The sequence below is a fragment of the Anomaloglossus baeobatrachus genome, chromosome 10, assembly GCF_048569485.1.
Source record: "Anomaloglossus baeobatrachus isolate aAnoBae1 chromosome 10, aAnoBae1.hap1, whole genome shotgun sequence".
In the NCBI taxonomy this organism is placed as follows: Eukaryota; Metazoa; Chordata; class Amphibia; order Anura; family Aromobatidae; genus Anomaloglossus; species Anomaloglossus baeobatrachus.
This window is the reverse complement of record NC_134362.1, coordinates 36745667-36765897: the sequence shown is the minus strand read 5'-3', so window position 1 is coordinate 36765897 and position 20231 is coordinate 36745667. Positions and strand designations below refer to the sequence as shown.

Below are 20231 nucleotides of genomic sequence, written 5' to 3'. Positions count from 1 at the left end.
CTCTGTCTCTCCTTTTTTCCCTCTCTCGCTCCCCCCCACCTTCCCTCTCTTCTCATCCTCACCCCTCCCCCTCTTTCCTCCCTCCCTCCTTCCTCTTTCTCTCTGCAGCACACACAGGCAGATCTCTCTCTCTCTCTCTCTTTCTCTCTTTTCTCTGCTGTTGATTATTCTTATCTCGTTTTTTATTTTTTTTTAATTTTTTTTTTAATAATCCTCCTTTGTTTTTTTATTTTTGGATAATATATTGTTTGGATTGTTCGCGTTCTTTTCCAAGCGAGGATGAGGAAATTTTAGCAGGAGCATCTCGGAAAACACCGAGGCATCAGAAGCGGAATATTTGTGTGGTTAATCTGTTTTTTCTCGATGCCACAATCCTCCTTTCCTCCTCCATTTCTCTCTTTCGCTGTCCGTGATGTTGAATTCTCTACAGCTTTGCCGGATGAGATTTATCCACGCTGAGGGCTTTCTGAAATAAACCAGGGCACTTGTCTATTCCTTTGCTTTGTCATTTTTTTTTGCTGGATTTCTACTAAGACAAGAAGAATAAGGACTAATATTTGAAACGTGGGGAGAACCTTGGGGGGGTTCCCCCCGAAATATCAAGAATTTTTTTGCATTTTTGGTTTTTTTTTTGCTTGTGTCACCTTTCTAATCTGGATATTGTAGGGAATCAATGGATGCTGGAGGAGGCTAATGCCCACAAATGTAACACCCCTCAATTTCTTCCCAGACAGAAGCCTTCTACCTCTCCATTTGGGCATCGGAGGGGGAGATAGTCTGAGACAGGCAATGGGGGTCAGCATGACATGCTGATTTGGGAAAGGAAAGGCTTGTGCTTGCCCTTTCCCCTGGCCCCCAGAGGAGCATCGGACAGCCCCCTGGGGGTCATGGCCAGTTTCGGCCACTGGGTTCGGACCCTTTTGCCCCTTGGCCTTTTGACGTTGGCCAGGGTCTCGGACACGGCACGGGTATCCTCCAGCCTCAGCACCACTCACCATGTGCACCATTTCCATAACAAGCATGGAACAGTCCCTATCGCCATTAACAGGACCCCATTCTTAACAAGAGGGGGACATGGTGAGTATAACAATGTAACCAATCCATTATAATAATGTAGCCAATGTATCAATCCTTTAATTTTTGCAAAATTGGAATATTTGAGGCTTTATCTGGACGGTGTTGATCTGTTCTGGGGTTTTTTTTTTCCGAGAACATGGGGTTGGATGTTGGGGCCACCGAACAGGAGAAGGGGAAGAATTAATTGGGCAATTTTAACATCAATCCTTTCAGGTTAAATAATGTACTACAAGGATTTGTCTACTGCAGGTCGTTCTGCATTTTAGCAGGAATCATGTCCAGATTACAGCTGATACATCTAATCTTCAGATACAGATTTCGTGAGTGATATTTCCTTGGTGCTCTAGTCTTATCCTATTGCAGATTGGGGGTCGTGATGTATTCTGGTGCAAATGATGGGGGGTCGTGAGATGTTTCGAGACCTGTTAGTGCTTGGTATCTTCACGTTGGAGGTAATGTCATGGTTGCGAAGTCTGTATAAGATGGATCCATGCTCCTTGGTGTCCATTTTAGAATGGATACACTCGGAATTTTTAGACTCGTTAGGGCTTCGATGGGAATTAGGATTTAGTACGGCCAATTTGGTGACGCCGATCCCGACGAACTCCTTTTGATCTCTCCCCCTTCTCCAATCCATCCCATGGAGATGACACTGATGACGTGTGACCAAAAAAAACCCCAACTCTTGGTGTGCTCCTTCATCGAAAACCCAAAAAAATGATTATAACCAGGATAGCCTTTGATTGTAGGGGATCCACTGTATGGTTATCGATTTCGATTGGTGACGATAGCCGCGCCGCCGATCCCGATGAACTCCTTTTGATCTCTCCCCCTTCTCCAATCCATCCCATGGAGATGACACTGATGACGTGTGACCAAAAAAAAAAAAACTCTTGGTGTGCTCCTCCATCGAAAACCCTAAAAAATGATTATAACCAGGATAGCCTTTGATTGTAGAGGATCCACTGTATGGTTATCGATTTCGACTGGAGCATGCTCAACCGGTTATGTGATGCTAGGGCAGCATTATGATATTTTGATACTTAGTGTCTTGACTTTGCCAAGAAAACTACAGGAATTTCATAAGTGCCTCACTACAGGAATTATGTAAGTGCCACCTCTACATGAGTAGTTGACACATCCCAATGGCTAAGAATAAATCTAGACCGAGCCAAGAAGAAGAAGACGAGGGACGTGCATGAGCAACATATATCATTGACCCGATACCTTTCCAAATTACCAGATATATAAGGACCTATGTGAACATTCTACCAATAGAATGTTCATTTATTTGTTTATATGATTCTAACCGTCGGAATTCGGAATGTTCACACCGGTTGTCATGGCTTCCCTTTTTTTTTTTCGAAAAGCTACAGGTGAATTATTGAATATAAAGGGGGGTTCATCAAGGGTCTGGTGTTTTTTGACACTGCAGATTGTTTTATTCTTGCTGTCAAAAATATTCGATAAAGCACAGGTGGATCTCCATTGAAGTAAACAGGAGTGGAGCCTTGATTTTTTTTCCTCTGCTTGTTGCTATCGGCAGGATATTTTCTTCAGCTCTGTTCACATCTGCATTGGATTCTCTATTGCAGATACTGGCAAAAAAAAATGATTGACGGAAGAGCACAGTCAGCAGGCTGCGATGTTTTGACTGGGAAACATGATGGACACCATGTTGGAAGCTTAACCAACCCTATTGTGGTTAATGGGGTCCGTTGAGCATTGTGGCTATCAGACAATTGGCAATTTGTCCCTAAGGCCCATTATTTATGTGAAGTTTAGCATTGAGCATGATATAGACTTTTCTCGATAATAATCTTTGACGTATTGATTTGACTGGGAAAAATGATGGACACCATGTTGGAAACTTAACCAACCCTATTGTGGTTAATGGGGTCTGTTGGGAGCTATGGCTATCAGACAATGGGCAATTTGTCCCTAAGGCCCATTATTTATGTGAAGTTTAGCATTGAGCATGATATAGACTTTTCCCAATAATAATCTTTGACGTATTGTTTTGACTGGGAAAAATGATGGACACCATGTTGGAAGCTTAACCAACCCTATTGTGGTTAATGGGGTCCGTTGAGCATTGTGGCTATCAGACAATTGGCAATTTGTCCCTAAGACCCATTATTTATGTAAAGTTTAGCATTGAGCATGATATAGACTTTTCCCGATAATAATCTTTGACGTATTTTTGGTAACAAATTGTTACATAGTTGTTAATTACCAGTTCAACCTAAGATGTAGATTCGGAGGAAGACATGAAGCAGAGGCTAATTGCTGCTTATTATTGGAAAATTCCTTCCCAGCTACATAAAATGACTGGATCGAAGGCCTACTGCAGAGCCTAGTATCCATAATCTGTAATTTTTGGCATCCAGGCCCTTGCAATTCTTCACTGAATCAATCATTCTAACATATTGTGGTGAAGAGTTGCACAGTTTTACTGCTCGTACATTAAAAAATCCAGTCTCACTGCTCGTACAGTGAAGAATCTATAGTCTCACTGCTCGTACAGTGAAGAATCTATAGTCTCACTGCTCGTACAGTGAAGAATCTATAGTCTCACTGCTCGTACAGTGAAGAATCTATAGTCTCACTGCTCGTACAGTGAAGAATCTATAGTCTCACTGCTCGTACAGTGAAGAATCTATAGTCTCGCTGCTTGTACAGTGAAGAATCTATAGTCTCGCTGCTCGTACAGTGAAGAATCTATAGTCTCACTGCTCGTACAGTGAAGAATCTATAGTCTCGCTGCTCGTACAGTGAAGAATCTATAGTCTCGCTGCTTGTACAGTGAAGAATCTATAGTCTCACTGCTCGTACAGTGAAGAATCTGTAGTCTCACTGCTCGTACAGTGAAGAATCTATAGTCTCGCTGCTCGTACAGTGAAGAATCTATAGTCTCACTGCTCGTACAGTGAAGAATCTATAGTCTCACTGCTCGTACAGTGAAGAATCTATAGTCTCACTGCTCGTACAGTGAAGAATCTATAGTCTCACTGCTCGTACAGTGAAGAATCTATAGTCTCACTGCTCGTACAGTGAAGAATCTATAGTCTCACTGCTCGTACAGTGAAGAATCTATAGTCTCACTGCTCGTACAGTGAAGAATCTATAGTCTCGCTGCTCGTACAGTGAAGAATCTATAGTCTCGCTGCTCGTACAGTGAAGAATCTATAGTCTCACTGCTCGTACAGTGAAGAATCTGTAGTCTCACTGCTCGTACAGTGAAGAATCTATAGTCTCGCTGCTCGTACAGTGAAGAATCTATAGTCTCACTGCTCGTACAGTGAAGAATCTATAGTCTCACTGCTCGTACAGTGAAGAATCTATAGTCTCACTGCTCGTACAGTGAAGAATCTATAGTCTCACTGCTCGTACAGTGAAAACTCTATAGTCTCACTGCTCGAACAGTAAAGAATTCATGGTCTTACTGTTCATGGAGTGAATAATCTATAGCCACACTGCTCGTACAGTAAAGAATTCATAGTCTTATTGCTCATGGAATGAAGAATCTATAGTCACACTGCTCTTACAGTAAAGAATTCATAGTCTTACTGCTCATTGAAAGAATCTATAGCCACAAAGCTCATACTAAGAAGAATCCATAGTCTCACTGCTTGTACAGTAAAGAATCCATAGTATAACTGCTTGGATAGTAAAGAATCCATAGTATCACTGCTCATACAATAAAAAAAATTATAGTATATTCACACAGTAAAGAATTCATAGTCTCACTGCTCATGTAGTAAAGAATCCATAGCTTTACTACTTGTACAGTAAAGAATCCATAGTCTCACAGCTCGTATAGTGAATAATCTATAGTCTCACTGTGTTACAGTAAAGACTCCAAAGTTTCATTGCTCACATAGTACAAAATCTATAGTCTCATTTCTGTCTCACTTCTCTTACATTGAAGAATCCATAGTCTCACTGCTTGTACAGTAAAGAATCCATAGTATAACTGCTCGATCAGTAAAGAATCCATAGTATCACTGCTCATACAATAAAAAAAATTATAGTATCATATTCACACAGTAAAGAATTCATAGTCTCACTGCTCATGTAGTAAAGAATCCATAGCTTTACTACTTGTACAGTAAAGAATCCATAGTCTCACTGTTCATATAGTAAATAATCTATAGTCTCACTGCACTTACAGTAAAGACTCCAAAGTATCATTGCTCACATAGTACAAAATCTATAGTCTCACTTCTGTCTCACTTCTCCTACATTGAAGAATCCATAGTCTCACTGCTCGTACAGTAAAGAATCCATAGTATAACTGCTCGTACAGTAAATAATTCATAGTATCATGAGTATCATGCTTGTACAGTAAAGAATTCATAGTCTCACTGTTCATGTACTAAATAATCCATAGGTTCACCACTCGTTCAGTAAAGAATCCATAGTCTCACTGTTGGTATAGTAAATAATCTATAGTCTCACTGCTCATGCAGTTAAAACTTTATAGTCTCACTGCTCATATAGTAAAGTCTCACTGCTCGTACATTGAAGAATCCATAGTCTCACTGCTCATACAGTAAAGAATCCATAGTATAACTGTTCGTAAAGTAAAGAATTCAAAGTATCACTGCTTGTACAGTAAAGAATATATAGTGTCACTGCTCTATGACAAAGAAAAACCAGGGACTCTAAAAAATAAAATCTTCATATTGATTGATCTTTAAAAATCCATGATGGTTGACACACCAAATTCTAAACTTTACAGTTTGGTGTGTCAACCATCATGGATTTTAAAGCTATTTCAATAAACAAGATTTTAATTTCTGGATTCTCTGTTTTTCCTTGTTGTTATGATGTCTGTCCATGGTCAGTGGTTTCCAGGTTTGAATCCTTATGTATTTCCGGCTTAAAAATCTATCCTATATACAGTGAGCCACCTCATGCAATATTTTGTCTAAAGAATCTATAGACTCACTGCTCGCATAGTAAAGAATTCATAGTCTCACTGCTCTTACAGTGAAGAATCCATAGAATCACTGCCTATATAGTACAAAAATTCATAGTCTCACTGCTCGTATGGTAAAGAATCTATAGCCTCACTGCTCATACAATTAAGGATCTAAAGACTCATTGCTTGTATAGTAAAGAATCTATAGTCCCACTGCTCTTACAGCAAAGAATTAATGGTCTCACTGCTCGTACAGTAAACAATCTATAGTCTCACTGCTCATACAGTGAAAAACCTATAGACTCACTGCTTGTATGGTAAAGAATCTCTAGTCTCCCTTCTCATAAAATGAAGAATTTATAGACTTACTGCTCATATAGTAAAGAATATATAGTCTCATTGCTTGTACAGTAAAGAATCCATAGTCTCACTGCTCGTATAGTAAAGAATCTATAGTCTCCTTGCTCTTACAGTGAAGAATCCATAGACTCAATGCTTGTATAGTAAAAAATTCATAGTCTCACTGCTCGTATGGTAAAGAATCTATAGTCTCCCTGCTCATACAATAAAAGGTCTATAGACTCACTGCTTGTATAGAAAAGAATCTATAGTCTCACTGCTCTTTATATAGTCTCACTGCTCTTACAGTAAAGAATTCATGGTCTCACTGCTCGTACAATAAAAGGTCTATAGACTTCTGCTTGTATAGAAAAGAATCTATAGTGCCCCTGCTCATACAATAAAAGGTCTATAGACTCACTGCTTGTATAGAATAGAATCTATAGTCTCACTGCTCTTTATATAGTCTCACTGCTCTTACAGTATAGAATTCATGGTCTCACTGCTCGTACAGTAAACAATCTTTAGTCTCACTGGTCATACAATGAAGAATTTACAGACTCACTGCTCATAGAGTAAAGAATCTATAGTCTTATTGCTCGTACAGTAAAGAATCCATAGTCTCACTGCTCGTACTGTAAAGAATATGCATGTGTTATAATAATGAAACCTTTCCCCAGGTGTACAAGATGCTCCTTGTCATCATTGCAGACCTAGTTGTTAGAAGATTGACTGTCCCTTCATATATTTACTTGTACATTATAATTAGATCGCCTTTAAGCCTTTTTCAAACTGTATAACCCCAACTGTAATCTACTGCACCAGCTCTAGTTCAGCCGTGTCCTTCTTATATACTGGAGACCTAAATTATGCACAGTTTTCTAAGTGCGGTGACACCAGTGACTTGTATAGAGGCAAACTATGTTCTTCTCATGAGCATCTCTGCCTATTTTAATGCCTCCCATTATTTATGTGCCTTGGCAGCAGCTGCCTGACACTGGTCACTAGAGTTGAGTTTCCTCCACCTAGAGAACGCTGTCTTTCCAGAGACAAATTATTCCAGTATTTACTGTTATTGTGAATGGGAAACGTCATCAGTTGACTTTCTTCTGGAAGTGTGGAATAAGTCCTCCACATACTCAGTCAGGACAGTGGAGGATCACACAGTCAGACATTTACAGCAGATCCTACCTTTAATGATGACGAAACACATACGTTTCGAAATGAGCTTGTGGGAAAACAATGCTCCTTTTAAACAAGTCATCAATATATTGTATACAATATGTACTTGGGAAGCTTCTTGTTCTTCTAGGCCTTGAGGAAAAAGAGCTTGTTGGCGTCTCATGGTGTGTCATATCCCTTATTCCTCCCTTAAAGGTCAAGTTTAGATGATGGTTCTGGTTGGCTACATACGTAAAGATGTCAATGTTCAGGGTTCCGTTGCTAGACTGATGCCTAATCTTCAGGTGAAAGATGGACAATGTCTCGGGAGAGCAGAGTTGTCCACCCATGGAGAATACTATGGATCCTGGTTGTCTACGTATGTAAAGAGGTCAATGTTCAGGGTTCACTTGCTAGACTGGTGCATAATCTTCAGGTGGAAGGTGGGCAATGTCTCGAGAGGGTGGAGTTGTCCACCCATGGAGAATACTATGGATCCTGATTGGCTATGTATGTAAAGAGGTCAATGTGTAGGGTTCCCTTGCTGGACTGATGCAAAATCTTAAGGTGGACAATGTCTCTGGAGAGTGGAGTTGTCCACTCATGGAGAATACTATGGATCCTGGTTGGCTACGTATGTAAAGAGGTCAATGTTTAGGGTTCCCTTGCTGAACTGACACATAATCTTCAGGTGAAAGGTAGACAATGTCTTGGAAAAGTGGAGTTGTCCACCCATGGAGAATACTATGGATCCTGGTTGGCTATATATATAAAGAGATCAATGTTCAGAGTTCCCTTCCTGGACTGATGTCTAATCTTCAGGTGGAAGGTGGACAATGTCTCGTCTTGAGAGTGGAGTTGTCCATCCATGGAGAATACTATGGATCCTGGTTGGCTACGTATGTAAAGAGGTCAATGTTCAGGGTTCCCTTGCTGGACTGATGCATAATCTTCAGGTGGAATGTGGACCATGTCTCGGGAGGATGGCGTTGTCCACCCATGAAGAATACTATGGATCCTGGTTGTTTACGTATGTTAAGAGGTCACTGTTAAGGGTTCCCTTGCTGCACTGATGCCTAATCTTTAGGTCGAAGGTGGACAATGCCTCGAAGAGTGGAGTTGTCCATCCATGGAGAATACTATGGATCCTGGTTGTCTATATATGTAAAGAGGTCAATGTTCAGAGTTCACTTACTGGACTGATGCCTAATTTTCAGGTGGAAGATGGAAAATGTTTCAGGAGAGTTGAGTTTCCACCCATAGAGGATATGGCTATGGTACATGATGGCACAGTTGGTGCCATGTACTATGCTTTATCCCCAGCCTTGTTTCGTCATCAACCCAAAACATAGGTGCAGATTACAGCACAGGATCAGGTTTCTTGAGCTATTCGGAACTAGACATGATCACATAATTCATCCATCATCCTTTTCTACATCTTTCTTTTCTCTGTTCTACTACATCCTTTACAATGAAGGATCCAGTCGTCCTCTCAGGGTAGCCATCTTATATTTCAGGCCTCTCCAGCTACTCCAGGGACAGGGTATATTACATAAAGATTACATACCGAGAAAAGACAAGAAAGTAGCGAAAAATATAAATATTTTTTTATTAGACATAAGTGGCTTAAAAGCAACACAAGACATGATTAGAATTGAGGAAACCAGACGGAATAAATAAATATATGGATGTCAAGAAGATAAAAAGTATATGTACTAAAAGTTAAAATAAAAGATATAAGGTGCAAAATTCTAATATAGTTAATACTCCTTGGACCATAGGATATATATATAAGATATAGATGTAAATTCAATGCTCATATTGAAAGGCAAATTAGTAAATAGAGCACCTGTATAATGGGATCATTCTCCTGTTGCCCAGCCACACACTCAGACACGTGTTTCGCCTAAGCTTCCTCAGGGGTTTATGGTATAGTGTTTAGATAATAAGAAATCAGGAGAACTAATATGTGGGCGGTCTTTCTTATACGGGAATGGCAGACAGATCAGAGTACCTGTGCATATCCTAATGCGTCTCTATGCCAGGGCCAAGTCTGATGACACAGTACCCAGGCACCAGAATGATTTCTGCAGGACTACGTTCTGATACAGTACCCGGGCACCAGGATGATTTCTATAAAGCTATGTTCCTGGTGATATTCTTTGTTTTTGTAACGTAACAACTCTTCTTGGTGGACCACCTTTTTTCCAGGAGCCTTCTCGATGTTCATCGATGTTTCCATTTGTTTTGAAAATGGCAACAGAATATCGTCCTGATACTTAAGCCAGGTCAAATGTGCTATAGTACTATGTTTAGTGGAAAAAATTTTCAAATTTACTTTGATCTTCCCAAAACTAAATTATGGTAAACTAGTAAATAAACCAAACTTTCAATGTATCCTGCAAGGAACACAATTCTGGTAGTAGTGGTAGAACTTGTGTATGTTCTCCTTGTGTCCTCATGGGTTTCCTCCAGGTTCTCTGGTTTCCTCCCACACACCAAAGACCTAGTGATAGGGAATTTAGATTGTGAGCCCCAATGGGGACCAAGATAATCACATCTATAAAGTGCTGTGGAATTAGTAGCGCTATATAAGTGAGTAAAATAAAAACTTACTGAGCTCTTGTACCCGTCTGCCACACAGGAGGACGGCAGGACATTGAATGTTGTGATTGTTGAGGTTCCTTTTGTCTAATTTTATATATATATATATATATATTTATTTATTATATTATATAGAATTTTATATTGAGACTAGATACTTTTAGTACATATTCTTACAATAGTAGAGATGGTGTAAATTGATTCATAGGACCTGGTTAGTAATTTGTGACTGGATCCCAGTAAAAACGCCTCCTACCTGATGGCATCACCAGTAGAGATGAGCGAACTCGGAGGTTCGGTGTTCGGTGTATTTACCAAACACAGACTTTGAAAACAAAACAGAGTTTGGGTTCGGAGTTCAAGTGCTTTAGGTATGTCGCCTTGCTCGGGTACACTTGGTGCTTAGCATAGTGCGAACCGGTGGCAGTGTTTGATCAATTTGTTACCGCACAACAACATGATCAGATGTAGTGTGCACCAAAAAAAATGGGAAAATCTGATCCACCTTCTCCCATAGTGATCTGTTTATGGCTGGCTGCATGTGGGCGGAGACCCGAATTGCCCAATTAGTGACTTCCATTGGGGCTCAGGTCAAGTCCGGGACCGAAACCGAACTTTATCTACAGTCCAGGTGAACCTCTACCGGTCCGCTCATCTCTACTCAACAGCTCCGGTTTGGCACAACGTCATTGTTGCGGCATCACGCACATGTGATCTTGCGCTAGCTCGGCTCATCCAATGAAAAGTCTTGGATGTTGTCAGGTAGGAGGTGATTACCGACATGTCACTGGATCGGATCCTGTGAATGAATTTGCACCACCTCTATACAATAGAGGCCCTTGTGGCGGCCCTTGATAAAGGTAGCCGAAACGCGCGTCGGGCCTGTGATCCTGGATATTCCCCATCGGTTTCAAGCTACTCCTGGGTATGTATTTATGATCCTCTGCTGGGTATGACGGCTTCGTTCACCGGTAACTGGGTTCTTCTAATTTTCACATGCATACCAGCTTTTTCAGTCCTTTGGGGGTTATTTGTGAGCTTGCATGTTATAAATGTATTCACCCTTGTGGTTTGGTATTACATTCTACTTTTGAGAAATTCCATGTAAGCTGTATGATCGATATCTGGATCTCCACTAGTGAGGTTTTTTCTTTGTTAGCCTTGTAATTGTCTATATGTTTCTACACACACATTGTTGTGGTGTTGACTTTATACCTTGAATAAAAGTTCTAAAAAACTCCATTGTGTTTTCTACATTTTTTGACCTCTATACAATAGGTAGCAAAACAAACCCCAATTGGCTCTAATAAAGAATTATGCAAATAGAATTATATTTTATTTACCAAACAAAATATTTATTTTAACCATTTTTTTGCAAATTGGAACATCCCATTAATACAGCCGCTTAGCGCAGGGTGCGATTTATCATTATCGGCATAGATATTGCTGTATGTGGCCCGGATAATTCACAGTGAAATGATTGCACAAATCCAACCTCTAAAGCGTGGGTTCAGGGTCTTTATAGAAACTGCAACTGTCTACAGAGAATTGTCATGTTTGCCTTTCACAAGGCCATTATGACAGCTCCTAGCAAGACATGTATAATGCAGAATGCAGCCGGCCGAGGTTGTTTGCGCACACACTAAATTAAGCCGGCTACGTCTACTGCTCGGCATAGGAACAGTATTGCCCATAGTTTGCCATATTAACCCTCCACCTTTGGACTCACCCAACATAATGACCTAAATAATATTTCATAAAAACTTATAATTGCAAGATAATACATTGCGCAGGATTTCAACGTTACTGCAAGTTTAGTATGTATTATCCTCTGAATATATTCGCCGGGCATCCTTGTCGTAAATCTGGATCCGTCCAACATTTAATGGAAGTAATTATAATATTATATCAGATAATTGCTATTTAAGCATCTACCTAATATTTTTCGAAGATAACTCCAAAGTGGAGGTACACGGTGCTGCATGTAATTGATCGATTCAAAGATTTACTCTGATTACTTTCTTTTTCTGGATCAACGAAGTGGGAAAATTCAGTATGTTGCGCTTTAGTATTCAATATGAAACCATTTAAAGGAACACTAGACCTAGAAATTAATGTCTAAATTACAGAAGAAATATCATTTTCCTCGCTGTTAGTCTGCAGCATTTTTAGCACAATCCTGAAATAATAGGAAGACCTGCTGGTTTCTTGCTGGCCAGTTCCATCTTAAGCTGGTGGTTCATTGATTCCCACCCCTATCGTCAAAGGGCTGGGTTGGGAATATTTAACTATGGCAGACAGAGCAGGAGACGGAGGTTTCTGCTGCAGCCAGTTGTCTTACAGCCAGATCCATAAGGTTCATTCAGAAAACAGTGTAACTTGGACCAAGATAAGACTACAGTGCACGGACTGTCCATGTATCTCCTGATTCAGGGAGGTTTCTGCTGCAGCCAGTTGTCTTACAGCCGTATAAAGTGGACCAAGATAAAGGCCCCGTCACACTAAGCAACATCGCTAGCAACATCGCTGCTAACTAACAACTTTTGTGACGTAGCAGCGATGTTGCTAGTGATGTCGCTGTGTGTGACATCCAGCAACAACCTGGCCCCTGCTGTGAGGTCGTTGGTTGTTGCTGAATGTCCTGGGCCATTTTTTAGTTGTTGCTGTCCCGCTGTGAAGCACAGATCGCTGTGTGTGACAGCGAGACAGCAACAACTAAATGTGCAGGCAGCAGGAGCCAGCTTCTGCGGAGGCTGGTAACCACAGTAAACATCGGGTAACCAAGAAGCCCTTACCTTGGTTACCCGATATTTACCTTTGTTACCAGCCTCCGCCGCTCTCACTGTCAGTGCCGGCTCCTGCTCTGTGCACATGTAGCTGCAGGACACATCGGGTTAATTAACCCGATGTGTGCTGTAGCTAGGAGAGCAGGGAGCCAGCGCTAAGCGGTGTGCGCTGCTCCCTGCTCTGTGCAGCTGCACCCTGTACTCTATACCCTATATATGTACCCTGTGCAGCTGCACCCGGTGTGCGCTGCTCCCTGCTCTGTGCACATTTAGCTGCAGCACACATCGGGTAATTAACCCGATGTGTGCTGTAACTAGGAGAGCAGGGAGCCAGCGCTAAGCAGTGTGCGCTGCTCCCTGCTCTGTGCACATTTAGCTGCAGCACACATCGGGTAATTAACCCGATGTGTGCTGTAACTAGGAGAGCAGGGAGCCTGCTCCCTGCTCTCTGCACGTGTAGCTGCGTGCGCTGGTAACCAAGGTAAATATCGGGTTGGTTACCCGATATTTACCTTAGTTACCAAGCGCAGCATCTTCCACGCGGCGCTGGGGGCTGGTCACTGGTTGCTGGTGAGCTCACCAGCAACTCGTGTAGCGACGCTCCAGCGATCCCTGCCAGGTCAGGTTGCTGGTGGGATCGCTGGAGCGTCACAGTGTGACATCTCACCAGCAACCTCCTAGCAACTTACCAGCGATCCCTATCGTTGTTGGGATCGCTGGTAAGTTGTTTAGTGTGACTGGACCTTAAGACTACAAGGCTTAGATTGGCCATGTGTCTACCAATCAAGGGAGGCTTCTGCTGCAGCCAGTTGACTTACAGCCATATCTATAGGATGCATTCAGACAACAGTATAAATCAGACCAAGATAAGGCTACAATGGTCGAACTAGCCATGTGTCTACCGATTGAGGGAGGTTTCTGTTGCAGCCAGTTGTCTGGCAGCCAGATTCATAGGGTTTATTCAGACAACAGTATAAATCGGACCAAAATAAGGCTACAATGCTCGGACTGGCCATGTATCTCCTGATTCAGGGAGGTTTCTTCTGCAGCCAGTTGTCTTACAGCCAGATTCACAGGGTGCATTCAGAAAACAGTATAAATCGGACCAAGATATGACTACAATGCTTGGACTGGCCATGTGTCTTCCAATTCAGGGAGGTTTCTGCTGCAGGCAGTTGTCTTACAGCCAGATTCACAGGGTGCATTCAGATAACTGTATAAATTGGTCCAAGATAAGTCTACAATGCTTGGATTGGCCTTGTGTCTCCTAATCGAGGGAGGTTTCTGCTGCAGCCAGTTGTCTTACAGCCAGATCTATAGTGTGTATTCAGACAACAGTATAAATCGGACCAAGATAAGGCTAAAATGGTCGAACTAGCCATGTGTCTCCCGATCAAGGGAGGTTTCTGCTGCAGCCAGTTGTCTTACAGCCAGATTCACAGGGTGCATTCAGATAACTGTATAAATCGGACCAAGATATGACTAGAATGCTTGGACTGGCCATGTGTCTTCCAATTCAGGGAGGTTTCTGCTGCAGACAATTCTTCTACTTGTCAGTTTTTTTAATCATGTGAAATTATATAAGCTTCAATAATGAAGGAATTGCAAGTATATTTCTTCTGTCTGCATTTTCTATGGTTAGTTTTCCTTTACTAATAAGTTAGAGACATTGTCCAGACTTGGGGTTAAAATCTGCAGTCTTGTGAATCCTGACAGCATGCACACTGCACGCTGTCAGGATCCTTCGACGCTGGGACTGGGAGCAAACACTTGAGCTCAAGTATGCGATTTGTGTATATGCGGTCACATGCTGACTAGTTGTGTGAACTAAGTGAGGCTAGAAACGTCTTGTTGGAATGTGGCTGGAAGTATGCAAATCGCACATTGTTGGCCACATGACCACCTGTTAACGGCACTGGAGAATCCTGACAGTGTACACTGTGCGCACTATGAAGATTCACAAGTCTGCCGTCACATAGAGTAACCACAGACCTGAGCCCCAAAGCTTGACAACCCATATATTTGTCACTGCCAGTACACCAAACTATATGGGTCAGTCTTCACTAAGGAGCATGGAGGGATGAGATGCACTGAATTCATTAAGTGGTGCATTCCACTTAATATGTTTTGGCGCATCTTCACAGAGGCATGCGCCACTTTCTGGTCTAGGTTTTGCCAATAAATTTCTAGCATGTTACAACACTAAAGTGGCATAGCTTTTGATCAATTCGGCCTGAGGGTGCCAATACTCCCCATCCAACCTCTTCTCTGCCCAACTGGCCGGGACTGGCGTGAAAACATCAAATGTCACAAAATGTGTGCGCAACATCAACTTTTCAATGTGATCTACTCTAGAAAACCGGCATAAACACTTTGGTGAATCGACCCCTATATAGCTGATGTAATGGTATACTCACCAATCAAGCTTCATGGATACATTTTGGCATATCTAATATATTAAGCTGACTGTATGCATGTGTGTGTGTATATCCGCTAAAGGAATCCACATTGTCGCATTTACAATTACAAAATTTTTCATACACACCTCATTTGACTCAGGGAACGTCATAGACTATGTTTTGAGGGGAAAATGTAACTTCACAGTTATTCACCAACAAACCTGCTTACATTAAAGTCAATGGAGCTGGGAGCTACAGGTCATTAATGGGAGCTGTGATTGGTTGCTATAGGAACGAAGGATATTGTTAGTGTAAGAAGCTTATGTGTGAGGTAATATGATTTCTGAGGAGAGACGGATAGAGAGACACAGAGAGGCAGACAGAGAGAGAGACAGAGAGACAGAGACAAAGAAAGAGAGAAACAGAGAGACAGACAGAGAGAAACAGAGAGAGCGACAGAGAGATAGAGGCAGACAGAGAGAGAGAGAATAAGAGAAGCAGATAGAGAATCAGAGAGACACAGTGAGATAAACAGAGAGAAACAGACAGAGAGAGACAGAGAGATAGAGAAACAGAGAGAAACAGACAGAAAGAGACAGAGAGAAACAGAGAGAGAGACAGAGAGAGAGACAGAGAGAGACACAGAGAGACAGACAGAGAGAGAGACAGAGAGAGACAGACAGAGAGAGAGACAGACAGAGAGACAGAGAGAGACAGAGAGAGACAGAGAGATAGAGAGAGAAACTGACAGAGAGAGAGAGAGAGACAAACAGAGAGAAACAGAAAGAGACAGAGAGAAACAGAGAGAGAGAGACAGAGAGAGACACAGAGAGACAGAGAGACAGACAGAGAGACAGAGAGAGACAGACAGACAGAGAGATAGAGAGAGAAACTGACAGAGAGAGACAGAGAGATAGATAAACAGAGAGAAACAGACAGAAAGAGACAGAGAGAAACAGAGAGAGAGAGACAGAGAGAGACACAGAGAGACAGACAGAGAGACAGACAGAGAGATAGAGAGAGAAACAGACAGAGAGAGAGAGAAACAGAGAGACAGAGAGAGACACAGAGAGACAGACAGAGAGACAGAGAGAGACAGACAGAGAGATAGAGAGAGAAACAGACAGAGAGAGACAGAGAAACAGAGAGAAACAGACAAAGAGACAGAGAGAGAAACAGAGAGACAGAGAGAGACACAGAGAGACAGACAGAGAGACACAGAGATAGAGAGAGAAACAGACAGACAGCGAGATAGAAAAACAGAAAGAGACAGAAAGACAGGCTCAAAGAGAGACAGACAAAGAGAGAGACAGAGAGAGAAAAACAGAGAGACAGAGAGAGAAAGATGGATAGAAAGACAGAGAGACAGAGAAAGTCAGAGAGATAGAGCACGAAACAGAGACAGAGATAGAGAGAGACAGAGAGAGGGAAACAGAGATAGTGAAAGAGGCAGACAGGGAGAGACAGAGACAGAGAGATAAAGAAAGAGAGACAGAAAAAGAGGCAGACAGAGATAGACAGAGAGAAACAGAGACATACAGAGATAGACAGACAGATAAACAGAGACAGACAAAGAGAGAGACGGAAAGAGAGAGAAACAGAAAGATAGAGAGAGAGACAGAGAGGAAGAGCGGCAGAGAGACAGAGAGAGACAGTTGCTATCCTGGGCTACGCTACATTTTTCGGAGGCCACCTGAGGTGTATAAGTGACCTGATTGGTTCCCCCTTGTTTCCTCTATAGTGTTATATAAAGCATATTATCTCAATTGAAGCGTTCCTCATACAATAATTATGAAAAAATACTAAGGCTAATTTTTTATAAAAACTAAAAAGCAAAGCTATTCTAATGATGCCGCAACATGAAAGCAGGGTAGACTAGTAAATCAGCCGAGGCCTGCTGAGAATATGACACGTTTTACCTGGGTTTGCTGCTTTTAGTATGAACATCGCCCTTGGGAAGGTGAGCAGACCTCTTTTTAAATGCATGATGCTTATGAAAAATTAATTCTGCAGGGCCGAACTGCAAACAATGCATCCCAGCAGTCTGCATTTTTCTCTGCGCCTCGCATTAAAAAGCCATCTGGTCTTTTTAGTAATAACAAAAAATAAAAGTAGAACCAAGGGGAACATTTTTGTTTTTTTTTTTATTTTTTTTTTTGTTTTTTAGTGGCGAATTTCAAGACCACTCATGCTTTTTTTTTTCTTCTAATGTGCCTGATGGTTTGAGCACTGATTTCTATTTCTGTGTATCAAGCTATATTGTTATTATAGGTTATGCCATGTTCATTGTATAGCAAATATAATAATAATACAGTAATAATATAATGCTGTAATAATAGGCAGCATTGTTACAATTTCACAATATAATAAAGTGAGTAGCTGGTAAAGAGATTGGCGCTGAAGCCTCACTTCTAATATAACCGTAAAATGCATGCAAACAAAATCGCTCTGCGCACGCAGAGGACATATATTTTCATAGTATGCTGCCACATGGTGCTCTGCGCGGCCTCATATTAGGCGATTATTGTCCGGTAGGACCAATGTTTCAAAGGCAGAAAGACTCCATAATACAAAATCATTGGTGAACGCTGAAAAAACTCAGTATGTCTCCATACAGAAATACAAAATGGTCTAATAGGTGCCCAAATATATACTATATACAGAGCCATAAAATACAGAGCACTTGTGCATCAATAGAAGATATAAATGAAAGGCAACATAAAATACGTAATATTACAGGCTTAAAAAATGTTTTGTTGATGGCTCCCATTTGTATCGAGATTTTTTTTTACATTTTACAGTGACATAAGGACAATCTGGGGCTAAGGGGTATGCGACAAATTTACAGAAAAGAAAAGTGCAGCTGGGGTTGTAAGAAAATATGGGAAACACAATTACATCCTTTGTTTTATTTATTATTTTTTCTTTATTTTTTCAGGAACTACAGTTTATATAGTTAGTATATTGAGATACATTTTTAACAAAATTAAAGAAGCACTGCCAATACGTTTTTTTATTCATTAATTGTGTATATATGTAGTGTGCATGTTAATATCCTCACCTTATTATGTAGTAATGTCCCCCATCCTGAGCCACTTCCTGGTAAATATGTCCTTATCCTGTTATATATGTCTCCTATCCTAGGCCCCATCCTGGTATATATGTCTCTCATCCTAGGCTCCATCCTGGTATATATGTATCTCATCCTAGGCCCCATCCTGGTATATATGTCTCTCATCCTAGGCCCCGTCCTGGTATATATGTCTCTCATCCTAGGCCGCATCCTGGTATATATGTCTCTCATCCTAGGCTCCATCCTGGTATATATGTCTCTCATCCTAGGCCCCATCCTGGTATATATGTCTCTCATCCTAGGCCGCATCCTGGTATATATGTCTCTCATCCTAGGCTCCATCCTGGTATATATGTCTCTCATCCTAGGCCCCATCCTGGTATATATGTCTCTCATCCTAGGCTCCATCCTGGTATATATGTCTCCCATCCTAGGCCGCATCCTGGTATATATGTTTCTCATCCTAGGCTCCATCCTGGCATATATGTCTCTCATCCTAGGCCCCATCCTGGTATATACCGTATGTCTCCCATCCTAGGCCCCATCCTGGTATATATGTCTCTCATCCTAAGCCCCTTCCTGGTATATATGTCTCTCATCCTAGGCTCCATCCTGATATATATGTCACTCATCCTAGGCCCCATCCTGGTATATATGTCACTCATCCTAGGCCCCATCCTGGTATATATGTCTCTCATCCTAAGCCCCATCCTGGTATATATGGCTCTCATCCTAGGCTCCATCCTGATATATATGTCACTCATCCTAGGCCCCATCCTGGTATATATGTCTCTCATCCTAGGCCCCATCCTGGTATATATGGCTCTCATCCTAGGCTCCATCCTGATATATATGTCACTCATCCTAGGCCCCATCCTGGTATATATGTCTCTCATCCTAGGCTCCATCCTGATATATATGTTTCTCATCCTAGGCCCCATCCTGGTATATATGTTTCCCATACTGGTGTATATATTCCCCATGCTGGTGACCTTATCCTGGTATATACATCCCCCATCCTGCTATATATGTTCCTCAGAATTTATGTCCCCCTTCCTGGAATACATGTCCCCTATCCTAATATATATGTTCCCCATCCTGGCATATATGTCCACAATCTTGGTATATATGTCCTTATCATGGTATATATGTCCCACACCCTGGTATATATGTTCCCCAGAATATATGTCCCTATATATGTTTCTACATCCTAGGCTATTCTGATATGTATGTCCCCATCCTATTATATACTGTCTCACATCCTGGTATATCTGTCCACCTTCCATATGTCCTCATGCTAGGCCCAACCTGTTCTATACAGTATGTCTTCATCCTGGTGTATATAAGTTCTCATCTTGGGCCCATCCTGGTGTATATTTCCTCCTCCTGGGCCCATCGTGGTATACCTGTCCCCTTCCTCGTATATCTGTCCCCCATCCTGGTATTTATATGCTGATCCTGGGCCCAACCTCTTCTATATGTCCTCTTCCTCATGTATATATGTCCTCATTCTGGGCCCATCCTGGTATATATGTCCTTAACCTGGACCCGTTCCTGGTCCATACAGTTCTAGTTCTGTCTCTAGTGCATAAAAAACAAACATTCTACTCACCTTCCTTTGCTCCCATGCCATGTGGCATCCTCTGTAGCCAGTGCGCAGTGGCTGTCAGCTGACATCGGCATGTGCACAATGGCACATGACATCACTGTCAAGCGCCCCTAGTCACATACATGCCGACGTCAATTGCTGGTTACTTTTTGGCTGGTAGCTTGTATTTTAGTGCAGGAACCTGACAGGTCTCTGTGCTGCAATCCATTTCTGCAGATTATGCGTCCTTGAATGTACATCCAGCTGAAGCAGGCAT

At 41.7% G+C, this 20231-nt stretch overlaps 1 protein-coding gene across 19 annotated transcripts in view; it reads left to right on the top strand.

Annotated features, from left to right (window-relative positions):
* Window positions 1–20231, top strand: part of NRXN2 (neurexin 2) — a 955311-nt gene that overhangs the window by 643088 nt on the left and 291992 nt on the right. For 3 of the 19 annotated variants that reach the window (XM_075326068.1, XM_075326067.1, XM_075326066.1), the window contains exon 1: window positions 87–1077. The exons of the other annotated variants lie outside the window; for them this stretch is intronic. In XM_075326068.1, the coding sequence (XP_075182183.1) occupies window positions 807–1077 (271 nt within the window). In that variant the 5' untranslated portion in view covers window positions 87–806. Of the gene's footprint in view, window positions 1–86; window positions 1078–20231 lie in introns of those variants that run through there. 19 annotated transcript variants of the gene reach the window in all.